This window comes from Epinephelus lanceolatus, chromosome 5, assembly GCF_041903045.1.
Source record: "Epinephelus lanceolatus isolate andai-2023 chromosome 5, ASM4190304v1, whole genome shotgun sequence".
Classification (NCBI taxonomy): domain Eukaryota; kingdom Metazoa; phylum Chordata; class Actinopteri; order Perciformes; family Serranidae; genus Epinephelus; species Epinephelus lanceolatus.
In genome coordinates this window covers 1,853,143-1,875,328 of record NC_135738.1, presented here as the reverse complement: position 1 = coordinate 1,875,328, position 22,186 = coordinate 1,853,143, and the positions used below count along the sequence as shown (strand labels likewise).

General features: G+C 44.9%; 1 protein-coding gene across 4 annotated transcripts in view; it reads right to left on the bottom strand.

The window, feature by feature from the left end:
* The window catches only part of ptprz1a (protein tyrosine phosphatase receptor type Z1a), a 141,905-nt gene extending 119,962 nt beyond the window's left edge, over positions 1-21,943 (bottom strand). For 2 of the 4 annotated variants that reach the window (XM_033635022.2, XM_078168332.1), the window contains exon 1: positions 21,548-21,943. In XM_033635022.2, the coding sequence (XP_033490913.2) occupies positions 21,548-21,608 (61 nt within the window). In that variant the 5' untranslated portion in view covers positions 21,609-21,943. The remainder of the gene's footprint in view (positions 1-21,547) is intronic. The other 2 variants (XM_078168333.1, XM_078168334.1) reach the window with 1 other exon arrangement.
* Positions 21,944-22,186: the final 243 nt, after the last annotated feature.

The following is a 22,186-nucleotide window of genomic DNA, read 5'->3' as shown; positions in this document are numbered from 1 at the left end:
CGGGTACAGCCCTTGTATTATGAGAGAGACAGTCCATGCAGGGACAAGGTCGAGGTAGCAGGCAGGTCAAACAAACACTGGACTTTCTCCCAGGAGAGCGATGTTTGTGTCCCTGAAACTAAAAGTCAACTTTTCCTTCTTTTACCTGAACGTACTTACATCCTTTACGTAGTTACGTCTAGTTACGACATACGTACATCCTAAACAAAACACAACCTTTTTTTAAAACCTAACCTAACTAGTTTGGTGCCTAAACTCAACCGTGCTTCCACCATGTAGACTCAACACATCACGTGCCACCACCAATTAATGCAGTGTTCAGAGGTCGTGGTTATTTCATGTATTTCTGTGAGATCACACTAGTTCGGACCAAAGAGGTGGACCCAAAAACTGACGTTTCCATCCCTAGAGCCGCACTGCTGGCATCACAAAGAAACAGGCTGATCCCAAAGGGAATGAAATCATGCTCACTGTCATGTTTCAGTGAAAGGGTCTTTATCAGGCAAAATTACAGAGTTCAGGATTTTATTTCTTTTCAACATCCCTGTAGAAAAGTACAGAAAAAGAAATGAAAGAACGAAATGAAAACAGCTTTTGGAAACACTGGAGACAAATGTTCAGGTCCTGATTTCACTAAACCGGCCCTGGCTGACTGCAGATGTCGTCTCGACTTTCACTCTTTGTTGTATTTACACCAGTTCTCAGCACTGACGCAGGCTGTCCCATCAACACCTATTCAACTTTTAAATGTCTGCTGGGTACCTGCCCGCCGTTCACTGCCTGCCAGCCTCTGCTGCTGCTGCTGCATCAATCTCACACAGACCCTGCAGCCGAAAACCTTCAGAGTGCCTCTCTCTGTTTGTCTGCCCGGCCGTCACCTCCACAGCCAGCAGCTCCACACACTCAGAGAGCGACAGAGATGTTAAAACAAAGAGCCCCCACTCAGAGCGACTTGTTTACAGGAAGAGGAAGATTTAAAGGGAAATTGAGCGAGGTACAGCTCCAGCACAGAGATCTCAGAGCCACTTTATTTATTTTAAACCTTCACTGTTAGCGATGCCAGCCTCAGCTTCATGTCTGAGCTGCTGCAGAGCAGAACATAAATAATGATTTATTATGTCACGGCACAGCAACAAATTAAAGAATAAAAACATGTGGAAGAGTTAAATGTAGGTGGCATGTGGCTCACGCTGGCATCAATCAGAGAACAAAGCAGCGGTGTGTATGTTGGAGGGAACTGGTGGTCTGAGGTTCTCTTAAATCACATCCCTGTGGCATTCACGACTTTTCTAATGGGAGCTATCTGGGTAATGTGTAAACAAAATGGCGTCCAGGTGGCCTTGTGTTTACAGAAACTTTACCAGCAATCAAACTGGAATGAATTTGATCCCAGCAGCACCTTTCTGTATGACCCAGGACAGGCTCATAATCTGAAGAAATGTAAGCACACGTGTCTGGAAAGGTTTTAGAAAAATGAAGCGTCCATAAAAATTCACAATACAAAAACAATTCTCCATGTTTGTGAGGCTTCTTTTGAAAAAGCTTTCAGAACATCTCTTCTATAATGATGATTACTTTGTTAAATGTTGCTGTTGTCCCTGGCTTCATATGAGAAGAGGAAAAGTCTGCTAGCCACTAGGCTAATTTATGCAATGTAAAATGCCATAGAGGGCGGCATGGTGGTGTGGTGGTTAGCACTCTCGCCTCACAGCAAGAGGGTTGCTGGTTTGATCCCGGGCATGGGAGCCCTTCTGTCCCTGTGTCAGCGTGGGTTTCCTCCAGGTGCTCCGACATGTCCTCCCTGTGTCAGTGTGGGTTTCCTCCAGGTGCTCCGACATGTTCTCCCTGTGTCAGCGTGGGTTTCCTCCAGGTGCTCTGACATGTTCTCCCTGTGTCAGCGTGGGTTTCCTCCAGGTGCTCTGACATGTTCTCCCTGTGTCAGCGTGGGTTTCCTCCAGGTGCTCCAGCTTCCTCCCACAGTCCAAAGACATGCAGGTTAACTGGTGACTCTAAATTGTCCGTAGGTGTGAATGTGAGTGTGAATGGTTGTCTGTCTCTATGTGTCAGTCCTGTGATAGTCTGGTGACCTGTCCAGGGTGAACCCTGCCTCTCACCCAGTGTCAGCTGGGATAGGCTCCAGCACACCCAAGACCTCCATAAGGATAAGTGGTTAGAAGATGAATGAATGAATGAATGAAAATGCCATAGAGTTAGCATGTTGTATTTGTGGGGAAAATGTGTCCAGATAAAGACAAGTGTTTGTGAATGCTGCGAGTTATAGTGAAGCTGATTTGTGTTTGAAACTGTCTCTATGAAGCCATGTTTAATGTGTGTTTAATGTGTGTTTTGAATCGCCGACCAGTGTTTTGGAGGTGTAACTGCAGAGTGAGACATACACACAGCAGCACAAATATAAATGCTCACAACAGCGTAGGCTACGGCGTTGGGTCTGCTGCACAAGAATAAATCTGGGATAAGGCAGAGAGAGCACACTTCTCTGCCCTTCCATGTGCAAACGAGGAAAGCCTAAGGTGGAGAGAGCAGCAGCAAAGACCGCTCTTGCTAACTGGACCAGTTTCAAAAATGCTTGTTCCCATTAGTCACTTAGATACAACACATGGGAAAGTAATGTTCGTCCTGGAGGGAGTAAAACAAGTAACACGCCTCTTGCCTCCTGATTCAAGCCTGCTACATGGAGCCAGGAACTGGGAAATGCACGCTGACTTGGGCCGGTGTCTCATAGTTCCACCAGACGTAGTAGGAACCAACTTACAACCAAACCTGTTGCTCTGGTTGAAGTCCTGTCAGTGTGCTTTCCTCACAGAACTAACTGTCCCTTGAGAGGATGTCATGGGGGAGGTGTCTGAACGCAAGAGATTGTGCTACGCTGACCTTGTAACTGAATCAACAACTAGAGGATGGAAAGCTGAGGTGCAACCGATCGAGGTAGGCTGCAGAGGTTTTATTGCGAGTTCCACCACTAGGCTCCTCAAGGAAATTGGGAATCATGGGCAGGCCCAGAGGAAAGTGGTCAAGGATCTGGCCAATACAGCTGAGAGGTGCAGTCATTGGCTACGTCTGAAGAGGAAGGATCCCGTCTTGGTGACCTCGGAGGAGCCAACCTTCTGACACACAACCAGGCCTGATCAGTCTGTGGTGGGCCTGCCTCAGCGGAGGGTGTCTTGGGCCGAAACACCCGATGATGTTGAGGTGCACAAGTGATGATGTGTTGAGGGGTGGCTCTGCCGGGTGGTCACAGCTAAGACTCCTATGCTCTGGCATGAAGTGTGCTGAAACTCCAGGGATTGTAACACATAATCTTAACTGATGAACCAAGTTCAAAAATTCCAAAGTTACCCCTGAAGGGATGCAGGTTTTTTTTTTTCTCTGCAATACCATGCAGAAAGTGGCAGCACAGTACACTGCTCTCTTAGTGCATCCATGGCTCAATCTGTGTCAAATTTCCTGTGTACACTTCAAATATGTTTGTAAAAAGCTTTTGTATTTTCTAAAAATACAGAACACCACCAGACTTCTGCACTAAATCTTTCATTCTATCCCATGTCTCAGTGACACGTCATTGTGTGTTATTTCTAACGTACTAGTCTCCGTGTGGTGATGAACATGTGTCTGGTTTCTATTATCAACATCCTGCATCCTTTTTAATCGTCCCAATTTGGATGGATTCACCCGTGAGCTATTGAGGACTATTTTCTACTCTAACACACTGCTAAGAAAGTCCAGCTGAGTCTGATGAAAGTTGAGCCTGACAGTGTAGAGCCGAGCCTGAGGTGTCCTGAAGAGGCCACCGTACAGAGGATGAATCTCTGACTGCTGTTTAAAAGGCCTGTGAGTCTTTACAGGTCGCCATCCTGAATACCTGATCACCAGTGAAGGAGCAGCGGGTTTCTTCTTCACCCAGATTTCCCCCCAAATGTATGAAGCGTCTGTTCCAAGCGGAGCTGTTTTGGTTCCAGCAGACGTGTTTCTAATCTAATCGTACACACGGTGACGAAACAGTTTGTCAGAGGCCCAGAGAAAAGCTTCTCTAACAGAAAAACGACTTAATTAAACACTGGAGCTGAATGGACCAAGCAGAGTGCCAACGCTGTATCCCACAGCAGAGACAATGAGAGAGGAAGTGTGTGTGTGTGTGTGTGTGTGTGTGTGAAAGCCACTTACTTATATTATAAACTTTTTACTAATTCATTTGCTCTACAGCTCAGGCTTCAGATGAGGCTCACGCTGTTAATGATGTCATAAGAACATGTTTCTAATTAAAAGATTATTTATTGAGTGAATTTCAGGAGCTGATGCTGCATTCAAGTCATGTAGGATTTCTAAGCTGCCAACTGGGGAAAACAGTCAGTAAACACTGAACAAATCCACAGAGGCTGGCAGTCCGAGTCCAAATTCTAAAGTGAGGCCTGTTTTAGCAACGATATAAATAACTCATGAATAATGTTGACAGATATGGACGATTTAACCACATTAATTAAATGTAAAAATGTACGACAAATTTATGGAAAAAAACATGATGTTAAGTTATCAAGTTTTAAATGCAATGTTTGCATGTGTTTTCTTACTTTTTGTTTTATAATTCCCATCCTTAAAAAAAAGTATATAAAATCATAAAATTAAAAACAGCCTCTGGTTCTTTCACTGCCCTTCTTTTTAATAAAAAATGTTTAAAGCAAAATATAAATAGATTTAAAGTGCAATTTAAAAAGATTTAGATTTAATTAAATGCTTTCAAAACCTCTGAAGCCAAGTTTCCATCCAAATAAATCAAAAATGTGAACCAAATTTCCAAGAAGTCATCAAAAGGGTCAGCAAACATACAAACTTGCAAGTAAGGCTGAGCGATATGGCCCTATAATAATATCACCATATCTCAGGGTATTTTTGCGACAATAATATTCTTGATGGTATAACAAATATGTAAAAAAAAATAGATATTCTATTATGCATTTGAATAAGTGATCTAGTTTTACAGTTTGCTTCAAATATTCAGTAAAAAATAAACAGAAATTATATCTAAATTCTTTAGTTTGTGAAGGAAACACTCCCAGGAAGTCTGGGAGTGCTTAGTGCTGTCCGAAGCTACAATTCCTCCAGTCCACAAGGGGCCTCAAGCAGACTTTCTGCAGACCTCCAGAGAGTCCGCCTGGGGTGCAGACTTCAGCAGACTTGATTATATAACTTACAGTTTACTGCCATACAGACGTGACGTTGTGGGTTTTTCAACTAGCAAAAAAACAAAACAAAAAACGTATGAATGTGTAAAATAGTTATTGATAGTTAGGCGTATTAAAATGTTACTTGAAATGTGTCGGCCAGAAATAAAATTCAACCACATCATGATACAGAGATATGTTTAAGTACAGGCTGTAGAGGGACTGAAAATGTATTTTATCATTGTCTCCAATCAGGCTGTGCAGTGACATAGGCTAAAGATATGGCTGCAAAACAGCAAAAGAAGGTTTCTAATGTCAGAAATACTTCATTTATTGAGTTATAGTCCTGATTTACACACGTGTGTTTTTGAACATGTGGAGCCTGTTATATAAGGCTATATGTGATTTATATCTTGTTATCTGCAGGGACAGATGAGCAGGCACTGTTCATCACCCTATGTGACATATAGGAATATGACCGCAGCGACAGTCGAATGTTTCCATGGTAACGAGTAAAACAGTCTCGAGGGCTGTCTGTCAGCCGCTTACAGTCTCTGCCCACACAGCAAATACGTCACACTACCTACAGTACGGCTCAGTCCGCAGGTCCAGAGGGTGGACATATGGATTCAGCCAATGATGTCACAGTGAAGTTGACCTTTGACCTTTTGGATATAAAATGTCATCACTTCATTATTTCATCCTGTTAGACACATGTGTGAGACTTGTGACTTGTCATAGTTACTGTAGGAATTCTTGAGTTGTGGCCAAAAATGACCTTGACTTTCGACAACCAAAACCTCATCAGTTCATTCTTCAGTCCAAGTGGACGTTTGTGCCAAATTTGAGAAAACCCCCTTCAGATATTCTTGAGACATTGCGTTCATGAGAATGGGACGTACAGACAGCAGCGCGGAGACATAGTAAAGTACGTGGCCAACTGTTTTATAATCAATTTTAACCATTTAATTAGTTGTTGCAGAACTAAACTCAGCAAACCAGAGACGCATAAAAACACTGCACAAACCACTGTGCGCTGCGTTAAGAAGTTACGTTAATATTTCTGTGATCTCACAGACACACAGACTGTATTCATTCAGCTGCAGTCACAACTAATACAAACACTTTACATGCATACATGAATGCACCGCCGTTTCCGGTCTGAATCTGTACGGAGAAAAGTTCTGCAGACAAAGTAGCTGCAAATCAAACCTCCGTCTCTGCATGAGGTCCACACTGTCTCTGTCACTGTGTCTAAACCACATGTTCATGTTCACCACAGACAGACTGCAGCTTCACACTGATTCACACCATCTGGAAGACAGACGACAGTCTGTAGAGTCACCGTCTCTGCTCCTGTGGGCTGACTGACTTCTGTTCACGCTCCAGCAGGACACATCACTGCTCTGTGTGTGTGTGTGTGTGTGTGTGTGTGTGTGTGTGTGCCTCCACCATCAACATGTAGAGCTTCACACATCAGCAGCAGAGCATGGAGGAACCAACATGTCCCACCTGCCTCTCAAAGTCCTGATACACCAGCAGCTCTCTGACATCCATGTTTACGGTCTCTCCTGCGGACTCTACCGTGTCTTAGAAAACAGAAAAATGTAGTGATACTTAATGACAGGGTATGATCATGTGACCTTGGTCACTATTAGTGTAACTGACTCTTCAACCTTAGAATTCACAAGATCTATGACATATCTTTCTGTTCCTTTGTTTCAGATAAATCCTGACAGCAGGATTTTGAAAGAGCTGCAAACAGGGCAAAGATTTTTCTTTATTTTTGCTATTGCAAGAAAACAAGAAACACTGAAACCATCTGGAAGGAAGAAAATCAAGACTTAGAAACCAGTAAAAACCTCCAGTCTGGTCCAACGTGTCTCCTGAAGAGTTAAATATGAGCCCTCTGTCCAGACAACCCTTCACCTGCTCTCTCTCCCTCCCTCAGCAGGATGTCCCGCCCCCTCCGCAGAGTTCCAGATGATGTCATCGCCACATCATCTGCAGGTCACAGCAGGAGTCGTCCTGCATGAGCAGCAGGTCTGCAGCCAAACGCGCTAATTGCTTTTTCACCTGCGTGAATCCGCGGCGCCGCCTCGGTGTAACCAGGCGAACATCATCAGCACAATCACCAGCTCATTAACAGGCGGACATTTTGTGACGGTGCCTTGGGGATGCGTGACTATTTTGAGGAATGACCTAATTGAAATGAGCAGCGGGGGGTGAGACACAGAGGAAATTATGGATTTTACACTTTGTCCTTCTTTAACCTTGACACACTTCTGCTGGATTCTCCCCATTAGTAATGACAGCAGATGTTTCCTCCTCATCATCATCATCATCTGAAACACATTTTATAAAACATATTTTCTCTTTTTATGAGATTATAATGTTTGATAGTTTGACACTGAACATAAAATACAAATCACAGATGTCCCATTGTTTAAAGTAAAATCTCTTAATATGACATTGTCTCGTTGCTCTCTGTTAATGATCTCATTTAAACTGGGAGTAAAACATATTTCATGTGACATCGAGGTGAACTGTAACTGTACTTTGTCACTAAAAATATCTGCAGTAAATCAGCTCCTGGCGGTCCAGATGCAGCCGTTTGGTTGGAGCTGGTTAGTGCCGAGTCGACCTCCTGCTGTTCACCTCCTCCTCCACCAGCTGCCTCCCAACATCCCCAGTACCCACCCTGGGCTACTGCACCAGTTCAACCAGCCAGTAACATGCAGAGACGTGGAAACATCCGTCTGCTGCATGTTCAGAGGGAGGTACACTGGGTGTTCAGTTTTTGGGCCAAACAAAGAGTCCGGCTAACGACCAGCTGATGAAGATGAAGAACATGCATCAGTGCTCTTCATCTGCAGGAGAGGAAGAACACTGGGCAGAAACCATCATGGACTAATCAACTGTTTTCACGCTGCTGTGGAATTTATTAAACAGTTTCATTGAGCTGAAATGATTAGTTGATTAAATGATTGACAAAAAGAGTCTTACAGCTTCTCCAGTGAGATGATTTGCTGCTTTATTGTTTTGTGTCACTGTGAACTGAATACTGTTGAGTTTAGACTGATGGCTGGATAAAACATGACACATCTGAAAAGATCACTTTGAGAAATCATAACGAGTGTTTTCCACTTTCCACTGACTGAGTTTTTGCCCGTATTTTACTGTTTATGTTGTGTTGTATTATTGTAAATTACTCCATTGCACATAAAAAACTTTGGTACTAAAAACCTATGCTGGATTCATGAACCCTGCAGGATACTTGGATTTGATTGGAGGCACGTGAGTATGTTCACGAATGCCAATCAAGTTGACAGCGCGCTCCCATTCGTCAGCAATTAGCATACAACCCGCCCATAAACAGCCAGTGACCATCATAAATAGAGGTGATAATTACTATGGACAGGTGCATCCTGTCAACCTGCGGACAGAGACAGAAAAACTTTTCTGAAGCTGCGTTTGAAGTTATTTTAGGTGAAGTGGAGAAAAACTTTTTTTTTCCTTCTGTTAGTAGTGATGTGACAGGGACAGGTAAATCAAAGGCTTGGAAGGAGGTAACAGGTGCCGTTAACTCTGTGTCCTCTGTTGCAAGAATCATCCAAAAAGTTAAACGAAAATGACCGCGACATGCCTCCACGGGAGCAGTCAACGGCAACCTCGGAAGGTACACTGACGTATGTGTCACATTAAGTGTTAAATCGCTGCATTCTGACAGCCATCACTGAGGAGGATGCCAGAAATGTATGTGTGTGTATGACGTCCATTTAAATAACACGTGACATCATGTGAGGACACTTATCAGACTTCACACAGCTTCCTCTGGAGACACTGAAGGCTTTACACTAATTTAAGACACACAGTACTCCTCAACACACAGCAATCCAGTCTCACTCTTCAGTCGTCAAAATCCAGCGCTTGGGCAGTGACTTCCGGTTTCAGACACCGATAAAAAAAGCTGTCCTTTCACGTCGGCTTGATACACAGCCGGCCGCTTGTATAGTTTAACGGTGCCTGGTGACAAGAGAGAATGTTAAGGCAGCAAAAGTGCGAGTAAGGAGGGCGGGAGGGGTGGTGGACGAATCCAACGACCACAGACTTTCACCCAGGAGGCCGGTGTGTACTTCCTGTAAGACTGTAAAGCCAAACCCTGTTCTTTTTCCAAAACATCAGAAAAAAACATCAGTTGGTGGTGTTGTACTGGCGTAGTGCTTTTATTTTGAAAGAGACTGTATGCAAACTGTACATTTCCTGTGAAAACAGAAGTGTATTTTGAAAACAGACAATGCATGTAACAGGCTGAAGTTGACACGGCGTCCCAGAACGTCAACAACCAACACACCCAGGGTACCTTGGACGTCATATGTGGACGTGGAAAGTCCATGACCAAACGTGGACATGTGACGAGGTCACAGTGAGGATGAGTTGGATGACGTAATGTGTAATTCCTGCTCCCCTGAGGATGAACCCTTTTCACTTTAATGACCATATGACTCCTCTCTCTGTCTCCTCCCTCAGCACTGACGATATTTATATTCCAGTGTAACTTCAGAAAAATGTTGTTTGATTGCAGATGTTTGTATTTTCGGGGTGCATCCTCTGGAGACGACAGCTGTGGCTTCTGACTGGATATTTTTCTACAAAATAAATAAATTGTCCGATGATCTGAACAGGAGTGGAACAAGAATAACACATGATGTATACAATAGAACCAGCGACCTGTGGGTCCAACAGAACATCTGGCAGTCATCAGCTTTGGTTTCATCCCAGGTCAACTTCAGCTGCATTCACTGACAAACTGAAAACTTCATATCTGCTTCCAATTAGATGTAACTGCTGTAATTGTCTGGATTAACCTTTCACAGCTGTCACACGCCTCCCTGCAGACCAGCCTCATGGGTGAAGTCCACATTTTTACTCCCAAATCCTTCCGATCTTTGTACGACAGCTCAGGTGTGTCAACACAACCTGAGGCCTCCCTCTGAGGAGCAGACGTCTGCAGAACCAGTCGGACCAGGAGGAGGAGGAGGAGGAGGACAGATCCTCCTTCTGAGGAGCAAGTGCCCCTGGGGGAAACATTTGCTCAGGGCTGTACGAGCCTTAAAGTGCAGGTCAAAGTGACAGCTGACCTCTGCAGGTATTCACCTTCAGATCCGACACACCTGAAGACTTCAGGTCAAAGTGAAGCCCTCAGAATCTTAACAGCTAAGTTAGATTATTTTCTTTTCAAAAGTGTATTTTTCCACCATGTTGGAAAGACGTTCAGATTGTAACTCCTCCAGTTGAGACACATGGACGTGCAGACCAGTGAGTTAAAACACAACCAGAAATAATAGTTTCATGACCTGATCATCATGATATAATTATAATATGATGATAATCATGCTCTGTTCCAGAGGCATGCTCCACCCACACACATCAAATATGATCTATCTATTAATAATAAATGACAGCCTGCATCAGGAGCAGTTTCACTTCCACTTTCTAAAGGTTTAGGCACAAAGATACATGATCAGGTTTAGAAAATATCATAGTTTGGCTTAAAATAAGTATGTTGCATATGTCACCACACGAGACACATCCCAGCAATGTGGTTATGAGGCAAACGGCCAGATGGTGATGTTTTTTGCACATCTGAAAATGGTCCAATCAGACCCCGTCTTGTAAACCAGGAAATACTGATCATATTTCAATAAAAAAAAAGCAAATACATGTATCTTTGTTTTAGGGGTGGGCGATATGTTCCTACAATAATATCACAATATTTCCGGGTAGTTTTGCGACAACGAGATTCTTGACGATATGACAAAAGTCATATTAAAAAGTATTTTATTATTAATTTAAGAAAACAGAATTGCAACACAATAAGCTAAAATAATGTCTCATTTCTTTAGTTTGTGAACAACAACAGTAACTCAGAGTGAGATTCAGATTCTGTTACAATATTAATAGTTCAACTAAATAAAATCTGCCACTAATTACACATTTAAACAGCTCCCAAACACAAAAAATGTCCCCTGGGATCTATATATATAAATCAACAGCTGATTTCCTTCTTTTAGTAAAATCCTAAATGATTGTTTTTTTCCACCTGGACCTTTATGCTCTGCCATTTCTCCTCTAATCATCAGGCTGTAACCTGTGACAGGCTGTTATGATACCACAACTATCACACAGTCACATATATGGAGTGTTTTGTCGAGCTGCGTCAGGTGGAAATGTGAAAGTTGAGGTGGCAAAAGTCTGGAAGTTGTAGCAGCTGACTGAGCCCCAAATATATTCAGACAAATATGTCCTAGAGCCATGAAATCTGGCAGGATGACAGACACAAAGGTGCATGACAGATCCAAGTGACTGAAAGGCCCAAGAGACAGAAATTTCCCTCAGGAGTTGATGGAGACCAAAAACAGAGCTAAAACAGAGAGAATATTGGACTTGGACTCATCAAGTGGAGACAAACACGGCTCAGAGGTGATGATCGTGTCGCTTTGTGTTTTACAGGATGTGAGAAAAGCCATAACAACCTTACAAGGTGATAATATGTTAGTCCTGTCTTGTTTTTATGGCCCCAAGTGGCCTGAAACCCATTCACACTGTGTGAAAATCACTTGTTAGTCTGGTCTTTCACATTGTTGTAAACACCCAATGTATCTGGGTCTCTTTTCTGCTCTTTATTCTTCTTCTCTTACTCCTTTGGAGACTTCAGAGCGCTGACACGGTGCTGTACAGCTCGACCCCCTGCTACTGTTAGCTTGTAATGTCGGTGATCGAGGAATTTAAGCTCATTCTCCTGCTGCACTCAATGGAGGCTGATCTGGATAAGAGGATCAGACTAATGCCTGAAATGTAAATGTAAATGTTCTGTAAATACTTGAAAAGCCTTGTTGAGGCCCATCGAATCCCTTTGTGCACGCCAACATCTGCCTAAAGTGTCTCCACATTCACCTGCTTAGATCCCCTCCACCAGCCACTGAAACGGGAAGAAAAGGAGTGAATCGGCCCTTTTCGCTGAAGAGGACCTTGACTGACCCGCGTCCTCCACGCAGGCCTTTTTAACGCCGGCCTTTTTCTGCGTCACTTTTTTGGGCATTCAGTGGTTTGAGAGACGAGGGCCATCGAACATCCAGGATCGAAGAGAGACCACACACTCGCAGGCAGCTGAGGAGTGGAGAGAACAGGGAGAAAAGTGGAGGACAAATCAAATGGCTCTCCACCAGCTACTCTGCGGGGGCTCCACTTGTTCTCCGCTGCAATGGGCCCCGGTGTGAGCGGCCCCCCTTTCAGAGGCGCTATGGGCCACCCGGATCTGCCCCGTCATCCATTACAGCATCCAGAGGGGCGGTGGGCACTGAGGAAGAGGAGGAGGAAGGGGGGTGGGTGACGGTGGTGGCAGAGCACCAGGCGGACACCAGCAGAGACAAGATGGTTGGCTAACCAAAAAAAAAAAAAAAAAAAAACTACCCTCAACACCCCTCATCCCTCACCCGCCCAGAAACGAAAGAGGAGACAAATGAGGAGGAGGAGGAGGATTAAAAAACGTTAAGGGGGATAAGGAGGAGGAGGAGGAGGAGGAGGAGGAGGAGGAGGAGGGGGGCAGACAGTAGAAGGATGAAGGCATGAGGCTCTGAAAGGGGAGAAATGTGGGACAACAGGGTGACGGAGGATGTGCAGCAGCACGGAGAAGTTGTGAAAGGAGGAAAGAAAATGAGAGATTAAGAGCTGAGGACAGAAAAAGGAAAAAGGAGGAGGACAGAAAAAATGTTCAAGAAGATTGAAGAGTAAGAAACAAAAAAGGAAAAAGATCAGGCCCCGAGGAAACACACTGCAAAAAATCTCAATCTTAACGTCGCAAAAATCTTAAATTCTTCAGTCTCACGATGTCCAAACGTTGTTTAAATCCACAGAACTTTGTTTTAAAATCTAGTTTCAAGACCCCCCAAATATTTAAGGCTGGGGAAATGTGACATCCAGAATATTTACAATTAGAATTTTCTGCCGCTAAGGGTCTCAGCTGCAGCTAGTTTCTCCTGGTTAGAATTCCTTCAATGATCATTGTTCAGGAGGTTTTTACTGGGAGACGAATCATCCACAGAGTTCTCTTCATCTCCAAAATAAACAGACCAGCTGATTTAAACTGGTAAAAACACTGAATAAAACAGTTTCATGTTAAAAATCAGTGTTTCTCTGATGCTGTTGGGCACAGCAGCAGCTGGAGACGTTTGCTCAGCTTGTTTCTCTGATAAGAGATCCAAACGTCTGATGACTATAATCCTTCATCTGGTTAAATCATATTGTTAAAATCAACCGAGATCTAAAAAGTGTTTCATAAAAATGTGGAGATAAAAAGTAAATGTATGACAGCTTCAACCCTGATGCACGGCACCACTGACAGGGTACAGCGATCAGATGACTTAGATATATTCCTCTGGGTGTGAACATTGAAGAAAGTGTTGGGAGGGTGCCTAGTAGCTTATCGGGTAGAGTGGGCGTCCCATGTACAGAGGCTATATCCTTGCTGCAGCAGCCGCAAGCTTGATTCCAGCCCTCTGCTGCCTGTCATACTGGTTCAAATAAACAATTTGATCATTTATCTCCATCTTTGCTGAGCAACAGTTTGTGTGTAAGGAATTAAAGGCCTGTTCCAAATATAGGCCCGTTGAGTTCAGCGATTTAAGCAAATAATAGCCCGGGATCTTTTTATGGGTATATATTTATATTCAATAGATGGCACATGAGAGCAGAGTCAAAGTTCTACACAGCAGCAAACGAGGCGACAGTGGAGGAGGTTGTAATGTTATAGACAGTGGTCTGTGCGGACATTTTTTACATCTCGACATGCAGACGGAGAATTCTTTTCACTCTATTACGGATTCAGTCTGTTCCGCCATTATTTAAATTTCTTCATCATGTCCTATGGTTGTATCTCTCTTCAGCTATGCTACACTGCCTCCAGAACCTCCGGTAACACTGCTCTGTTTCGTCCGTATCTGCAAGCTTTTAGGAAACATGCACAAAATAAACACAGAGTACCGACAGAAGGCTCTGTTTGTGTCTGTGTCGAATGTTGAGCATAAATGAGCCTTAAGACAAAAAGTAGCACACTAGGTTAAAGATTTCATCTCATAGATATCACCAGTTGATTACTTACACTGAGACAGGTATTTTTGTGCTACAAGTTTTCTGAAATTTAAATATGTGCTTTTTGGATTCATTTCCAGAGCAGATTTCTGAAGTAAAATAAACACCTTGATGTGTATTTGACACATTTAATGACCAAAACTGCCAAAATCTCAAAACTGACCAGTTTTCACCCGCTGAGTGCGATCACAGCTGCACCTTCATCAATCCACCTGCTGAAGCTCCAAATGACTTGTTAGGATGGGTAACTTTTTACAGTGTGTGAGGGGAGCGGAGGCCTGAGAACAGTGATGGGAGACACACACTGAGTCGGGGGTGTGTGTGTGTGTGTGGGGGGGAGGTAACGAGGCTGGGGTGTTCACGAAGACTAATGAAGGCAGGAGTGCTGCTTAACCTGCACTCCATCGCTCTGTGAGGCCTCCAACCTTGAGGTGTCGGAGGAAGAATGTGTGTGTGTGTGTGTGTGTGTGTGTGTGTGTGTGTGTGAGAGTACCCCCCCTTCACCCTAACACACTGCGCTCCCACACTTCTGCTCCAGCTTCACAGTGTGACAGCGTCCTCTCCTCCTCATCGCCGCCACCGCCACTGGGACAAATCGCAGTGCCATCATGCGTCACGCTTAAATGCTCCCCCCCTGAAACCACCCCTCAGCCTCTTCTTTTCTCTGCTGCTCTGAATCAGCCCCCCACCCCCACCCACCCCCCACGCCCTTCTCAATCTACACCTCCCCTCTTTCTGTAGTTGCTCCCTTTCCTACTGTTACAAAACAAATCTCCCCTCTGACAGCATAATTCACCGGGCCGGGCCAGAGGAGGCGGCGCAGGACGGACGGGCCTCCTCAGCTGACCTCCGCAGAGGACCTGGCTGGTTGTTTCCCCACGTAACCCCGGCCTCCATTCAGCCGAGGGCCAGCGGGAAGAAAAAGAGGGGCGACTCGGGAGGATTCAAACCGGTGGCCCCTGTGTACGCCTGAGTGAATGCCGTTGAGCCTAATACCCACTAATCTGGTCATCAAATACCCCCACTGCCACGACTGGAAATCTGCTCCGGTTTTTTCTCCAGACTGTCAGCGGGACAGCGAGGGACGTCTGCCCGGCTGGAGCTGCTCTGGACAGAAATGGGAGGACACAGAGGAAGAAAGACGAGGTCATCTGAGGTGACCGCCGTCTTGTTTGTGTCCTTCCCCAAAAGGATGAACAGAATCCAAATGAGCTTTTACACAGGATGTAATTCACAAAACACACCCTGACTGGATCACACACTGTCAGCCCAAATATGTCAACACAACTGAGCATCAGACACCTGCTCAGGTTTATCATCTATGTGACATGACAGTGTTTTAATGATACAAAATTCTTGTACGGCTGCTTGTAAACAGACGTTTAAGGTTTTGTAGAAGAAAAAAAATCCAATATGTGTCGTATCGTCACAAAGATTGAAAACCAAATTTGCTCCCACCTTTATTTTGTTTAATGCCAGTTTCTGGGATCAGCAGTGTTGCACCCTGGTGTAGGGTCGCAGTGGTATGAGACACCCACAGTACAATAACCGCCTCCGAAATGTTTTGGGGTTTCACCGGTTCACATTATTACAGAAATGACATAGGATTACATACACAGAATGACATACTCTTATCATGACGGCCCACCAGCAGATGGGGACATGAAATACAATATGTAATGTTCATTCATTGTGCAAAGTAAGAAAAAGCATGTTGGCTGATTCTAATAGTTCATTTTAAAGCCAATACCTGCCGATACCAGTGACATGTCGATGCTATTGTGCATCCCTTGTATTGTTGAAAAGTAATGTGTTACTGTGTTCTCCTCTGACCACAGCCAGCATCACTGTGATCAGCAGTTTGCTTCACTGCAGCTGTAACCACACCCACCAGTGATGTCACGGTGAACTGACACACCCCAGAGTACACTTCTACATCACCAAAGTGAGGTCAGAAGTTCAGCCCCTGAAGTTTAGAAAGATCAAGACTTTCAGTAAGTGTGACGTTGATGCTGATGTGTGTGTGTATCACTATACACCTGTCTGCTTCAGGTCAGCGTGGCCTGTAGAAGGATGTGACGGTTGTGCTGTAGTAGATGGGTTTCACGACTTGACACCATCGTTAGCCCTTTTTACACTGCCTCTTCAAGACGGGAATTTCCTGCCGTTATGCCAATTGGCTGTGCTGTGTAAGGAGCCGTACATATCAGAGGCAGTCTTTTACTGGGTGCTACTCTTGTGCCTTTTCTGTGCCAGCTTACAAGAACGCGGCGGCAGGTCATGTCTCTTAACAAGCATCATATAGCCTGTTTACCTGAAACCCTGAGAGCAGAGCTGATCTTCTTCCAGGAGCTGTTTATAAGTGTGTCGGCCTGTCGTCTGTGGGACAGATGTAAAGCTCTGGGTAGCCCTGCACTAACATGATCAACTTTTCCGTGTTTATCAGACTGAATATTTACAGAAGAAGGGAAAGATATCTGTCGGCTGTGATTGGTTGGTCCTCGTCACATGACGCGCTCCAAAGGTTGAACTCTAGGGATGGGCGCTCGGGAACGTGTGCGCACTGCGACAGTGTCACTCTGGCGTTTGAGTGCGACTGCTGTGCGTCTACATTAAAAACAAGGAATCTGAGGGCGCATAAAGCGTGGCATGTGTACGGCTCCTAAAACGTACATTCGTGGAAGGAGCGGGGACAGAGTTGTTCCTCCTTTAAGGCAGCATCAGAGGTAGTAACAGCGCCAAAATGATGTCTGTATAAACGGGACAGCTGGCAGGACAGAATCATGGGCGGCATGCGTGTGACGATTTAATGGCATGTTGTGTGTGTAAGCCACTGCAGAAGATTTAAAAAGTAGCTGATAGCAGTTAGCAGCTAACTCAAAGAACAGCAGCCGGAAATGTCTGGAAATTGGGAAAACAATGAGGTCCAGGAGCTTCTTATCCTCTGAGCAGAGGACGAGATCAGCCCCCATATAACAGGGATGGTAAATGATTGTTGTTGATAATGTTCTGCCATCATTATTGTTTATAAAGGGCTGCAGACACACATGTTATATCTCACACTAGAGGCTGAGGCTGTGGTGTTACGTGTCATGCCCATCAAGCCTCTTTTGACTTTGCAATGACAGCATGCAGTCCAAAATCACACATTGGAGCTGAATGATGATGCCATTGTTTGGTTCTTCATCAGAAAAAAATTAAATAAAAATTACAGATGAGGGGTGCGTAGTAGCTCAGTAGGTAGGGCAAGCGCCCTGTGTACAAAGGCAGTGTCTTTGCTGCAGCGTCCGCAGGTTTGATTCCAGCCCAAGGCCCTTTGCAGCATGTCATCTGTTGTCTCTCCACCTCTCATGCTTCATAACTGTCCCGTCATTAAAGGCAAAAAAAGCCCAAAATATAATCTACAGATGAATTATGACTGGGATGGTTAGCTTACACTCCTGGAGCCGTACTGGTGCCTTCATTTTTAAATTCGGTATTTTCAGCCAGACTTGAAAAAATATGTGAATCTGTCCCTCAAAAACGACGGACAACAAATACTATCAGTCATATTTAGCTCAGCGTTGACACGCCTGGTGTGTGTGTGGTGGGCATCTCATCTACAGCCGCCCCCTGCATGTGTTTGACTGACAGACTGCCTGACTGTGACGGCCATCTGTCAGCAGACTCCCTGTTAGACAACAAGAGGCCCGGAGACTCCATGAGCCCGGGCGCAGCGCAGGGCTCGGCTGGCACTGTCCATTCACAAATATCTTTTGGGAGGACAGATGGTGCTGAGTTTTCTCCTCATGTGTCTTTTCTTCCACCATCAACCATTCCTGCGCTGCCTCCTCAGTGAGCTGGCACCTCCTTTGTGCCCCGACATTTCAGCAAAGCTTCATTAAAAAACAACACAAAAAAAACAGCCTAAATGAAAAAGGAGGAGGCGTGAGGGAGCCCGGAGGCTTTCTGCAGGTACCGAACCGTCCAGCACAGATCCAGGCTCACTGGCCCGGGCACAAAAGGTTTCACATCTCTTCAGCTAAAACTGGCTCTGACCAGCTTCTCCCCCCTCTAATCTTTGTTTCAAGTCTCATCCCCCGAAAAGATCCAACCAAGCAGATCAGTGTCCTCTCTGGCACGCTGCGACTGTACCGCACGGCTCGGAGGGCAAACCAGAGGATAAGGAGCTGGAAAACCCTTCCAGTGTTCAGGCTTATGGTGACAAATCCTGATTCATCTCCACTGACTTCTTAAACCTCTTCAACCCCGCAGGACGCACTGGTGGGTTCGTTATTATAAACACTTGCCAAAGCCACTCAAATTCATTTTAAATTCCAGCAGAGATAATGTCAGGCTGGATTCTGTAAAATGTGTCTCAGTAAAATGTACAAGAATGTCTATATTCTTTAAGTGACTATAAAGAACAGCATCCTGGGTTCAGAATATTTCCCTCAGAGCAGCTCATGTTGCTCCAATGAAGTGCTGCTCAAGCTGATCTCATTCACATGTCATCAAATACATGACACGCCCCTTGGCGTCTGACTGGGATGCACAGGGCACCCTTGGGTGTCTCTACGTGACCCAAAGCTGAAACACAGTGAAATATCTTGTTAATGTTTTAAAACGGTCATGATTAGGGTTAGAAAAAAGTTCTCACTGTGACCTCGTCACATGTCCACGTTTGGTCATGGACTTTCCACGTCCACATATGACGTCCAAGGTACCCTGGGTGTGTTGGTTGTTGACGTTCTGGGACGCCGTGTCAACTTCAGCCTGTTACATGCATTGTCTGTTTTCAAAATACACTTCTGTTTTCACAGGAAATGTACAGTTTGCATACAGTCTGTAACAGTGGTTATGTTTAGCCAGCACATGCACGTGGTTGGGTTTAGGAAAAAAGAATAGGGTTTGGCCTTACAACCTTACAGAAAATCGGCCTCCCAGATGAAAGTCGGTGTTAGTTGGAGCTGCCTCCATCTTACTCACATCCCTGGGTCTGGGTCCTCAGCTGCCTGTACCAGGGAGCAGCGTTAAAAGTGGGGAGCGCTCACTCTGCTGCTAAATCTGAAGACCAAAACGTCCCTACAAGTTCACTGACTGACAAAAAAAAACTGCTCGACTTGAAGAATCTGAGTTGCCTGAAGGATCTCTGACTGATTGACTCTTTGACTTTCAGACGGCAGCCCTAGTTAATATTTTACGTGAGTGAAACAGCGCCTGTACGTAAATTACGTGGTGTTAAGTTAAAACAATTACAACTTCTGGTTTCACAAAGAGACAAACGTTCTCCTGAGTGAAAGTTTTGTTTGAGATGTCCACCTCCCCTCCTTCCAGCCCTGTGCGGACTTTCTAACTCTTTAAGCTACGCCAGTTGCTCTCAGCCTCGAGAACTGCTGCAGATGGCTTTACACTTAGCTGAAAACCCAGTGCGTCACTAGACACTAATGACGTGACAAAGCATTGGTGTTTGACGACATGACGGCAGAATTTGCTGGAAGACAACAAAAATACCATTCAGTGACCCTTCACTTCAAACGGGGGTTCTGCCAGAAAGTTTTAAGCAACAAACACTTATTTTTGTCTGTATCTTAAGTTATCAGAGAAAAAGTGTGAGCACACATCAGCAGGTGCTAGCAACCCATCTCCAACACGCCAAACAGCATCAGAGAAACACTGATTTTTAACATGAAACTGCTTTAATCAGTGTTTTTTTCACTTTAAATCACTTGGTCTAATTGTTTTGAAGACAGAGAGGCCTCTACTGGAAGTTCGGCTCCTGCTAAAAACCTCCGGAACATCTGGATCTTAAGTTATCACAGAAAAAGTGTGAGCACACATCAGCAGGTGTTGGGCTAGCAGCCTGTCACCGACATGCCAAACAGCATCAGAGAAACACTGATTGTTGACATTTTTGAAACGCTTTAATCTGTGTTTTTTCACTTTAAATCACCTGCTCTGTTTGTTCAGAAGACAAAGAGACCTCTGTGGATAATTCAGCACCCAATACCAACCAGGAGAAGTCTGAAGCCACGACTTGCTACCCGCCACTAAATCCTCCTAAGTCGTTCACAATGGACCTTTAAATATCAAAAGTTTTGGAGCAAAACATGTTTACAAGTAAAAGGTATCAAAAACGTATAATTTCAGTGTTGGTACTGAAACATAAATCATATCGGCACTTTTCCAACAATCACACAGGAGAGCAACGTGATCACTTCTGACAGACGTCATCACATCACAGACATTAAACATTAAATGAAGCAAACAGAAGGCGCTGCTGTCTCCTGGAGCTCCAACCCTGCTGGACGCTCCTCAGTGTGTTATTTCGAAACAAACTGCATCCCTTCATTTGTGCAAACGGGCAGGTTGCGACAGTCACTGCAGTCCAAACTGACACCAGCTAAACCTGAAACTAGCTGAATTACTCCCACGGCAGACAGAAGAGTCTCCAAAAACACATGACTACAAGTCTCTTCCTGATCAGACACCTCAGGGCCTCGCTGCTCCAGTGAGTTTACAGTCACATGAACTTCAACTCTCATTCAGTATTTCTACAGATTTAAAGAGCTCCGTGTGTTTCTGTCAACACATAAATGTTTTATCAAATGCCTCAGGGCTGGAATAAAGCAGACATGCATCAGTGTATAGTTCTGCAGTGATAGTATCTGTTTCTGAGAAGCATTATGGGATTACTGCTGTTGTTGTTGCCAGATATGGAGCCTGTGACACTCTTAATAAGCCAGTCAGACTACCGTGTCCAAACTCCTCTTTTCATGCTTGACAGCTCCGGTTTGGAGCTGATGTATGCGACGCCCTGCGCCTCTCAAACGTTTTAATCTACGATCCCACAGACCCCGAGGAGCAGTGACGCTCAGCATCAACTCAAACATGCCTCAGTCACATGAGAAAACCTGCGCACAGACGATTTGGACTCGTTTCATTGAATGTTTCCAAAGACGCACAGCGCGTTACGCACCGCAGGTTCAATCCCGGATACACAGCCCAGAGAGAGAGAGAGAGACATGTTTCTGGTTTTAACAATGACACAAACACACATTGTGCACGAGGGCTTGTTTGGTTTGTTTGGGACTCAGCTCACTTCTCTCACTCTCACCTGCGCAGTCACCTTAAAGTTGGCGCAGCGAGTTGAAAACACTTGGGATCAAATGTGAGCATATGCGGGGGTCTGAGGTTCCTGTGTCATGCGAGGACAGAACATGAATGGCAACGCGTCTTACCTTGCTGGCAGAGGAGGATGAGGAGTGCAGCCAGCGGCAGCCTGCAGCCTGCAGTCTCCATGTTGGGGAAAGAAAGCTCGTAGATGCGGTAAATAAACAAATCAAACAGTGGTGTTTGGGGAGCAGGTCCCGGGTCGGCCGCAGCTCACAGCTCCATGCTGCTCGGCTCCTGCCTGCCTGCCTGCCGGTCGCTCGGTTCTGGTCTCGCTGCCGCGCGCGTGTGTGTGTGTCTGTGTGTGTCTGTGTGTATAGTACAGATCCCGGGTCACGGTGCGCAGCTCCGCTCCGTCCGCTCTCCTCCACACCGACTGACTGACTGAGGGCGAGCCGCCAGACTGAAGCTGTGCACCGCCCACAGCCCGCAGCCACACCGGCCTCACTTCCTCCACATCAACCACAACTGACACAGTCAGACTGACATCAGCGTGTGCTGTCGTTTTATTTATTCAGTCATTTATTTATTTGTTTTTATTTTTATCAAAGCCGGAGCGAGAGGAGGAGAATAAATTATAAGTAGCCTATGAAAAGTTAAGGAGGTGATAAAAAGAAAAAATGAAGAAGTGAAATAATTAAAAACGAAATAAAAGAGGAAAAATAATGGAAGCATGGACGACAGAAATTAACGCGAGGAATAGATAA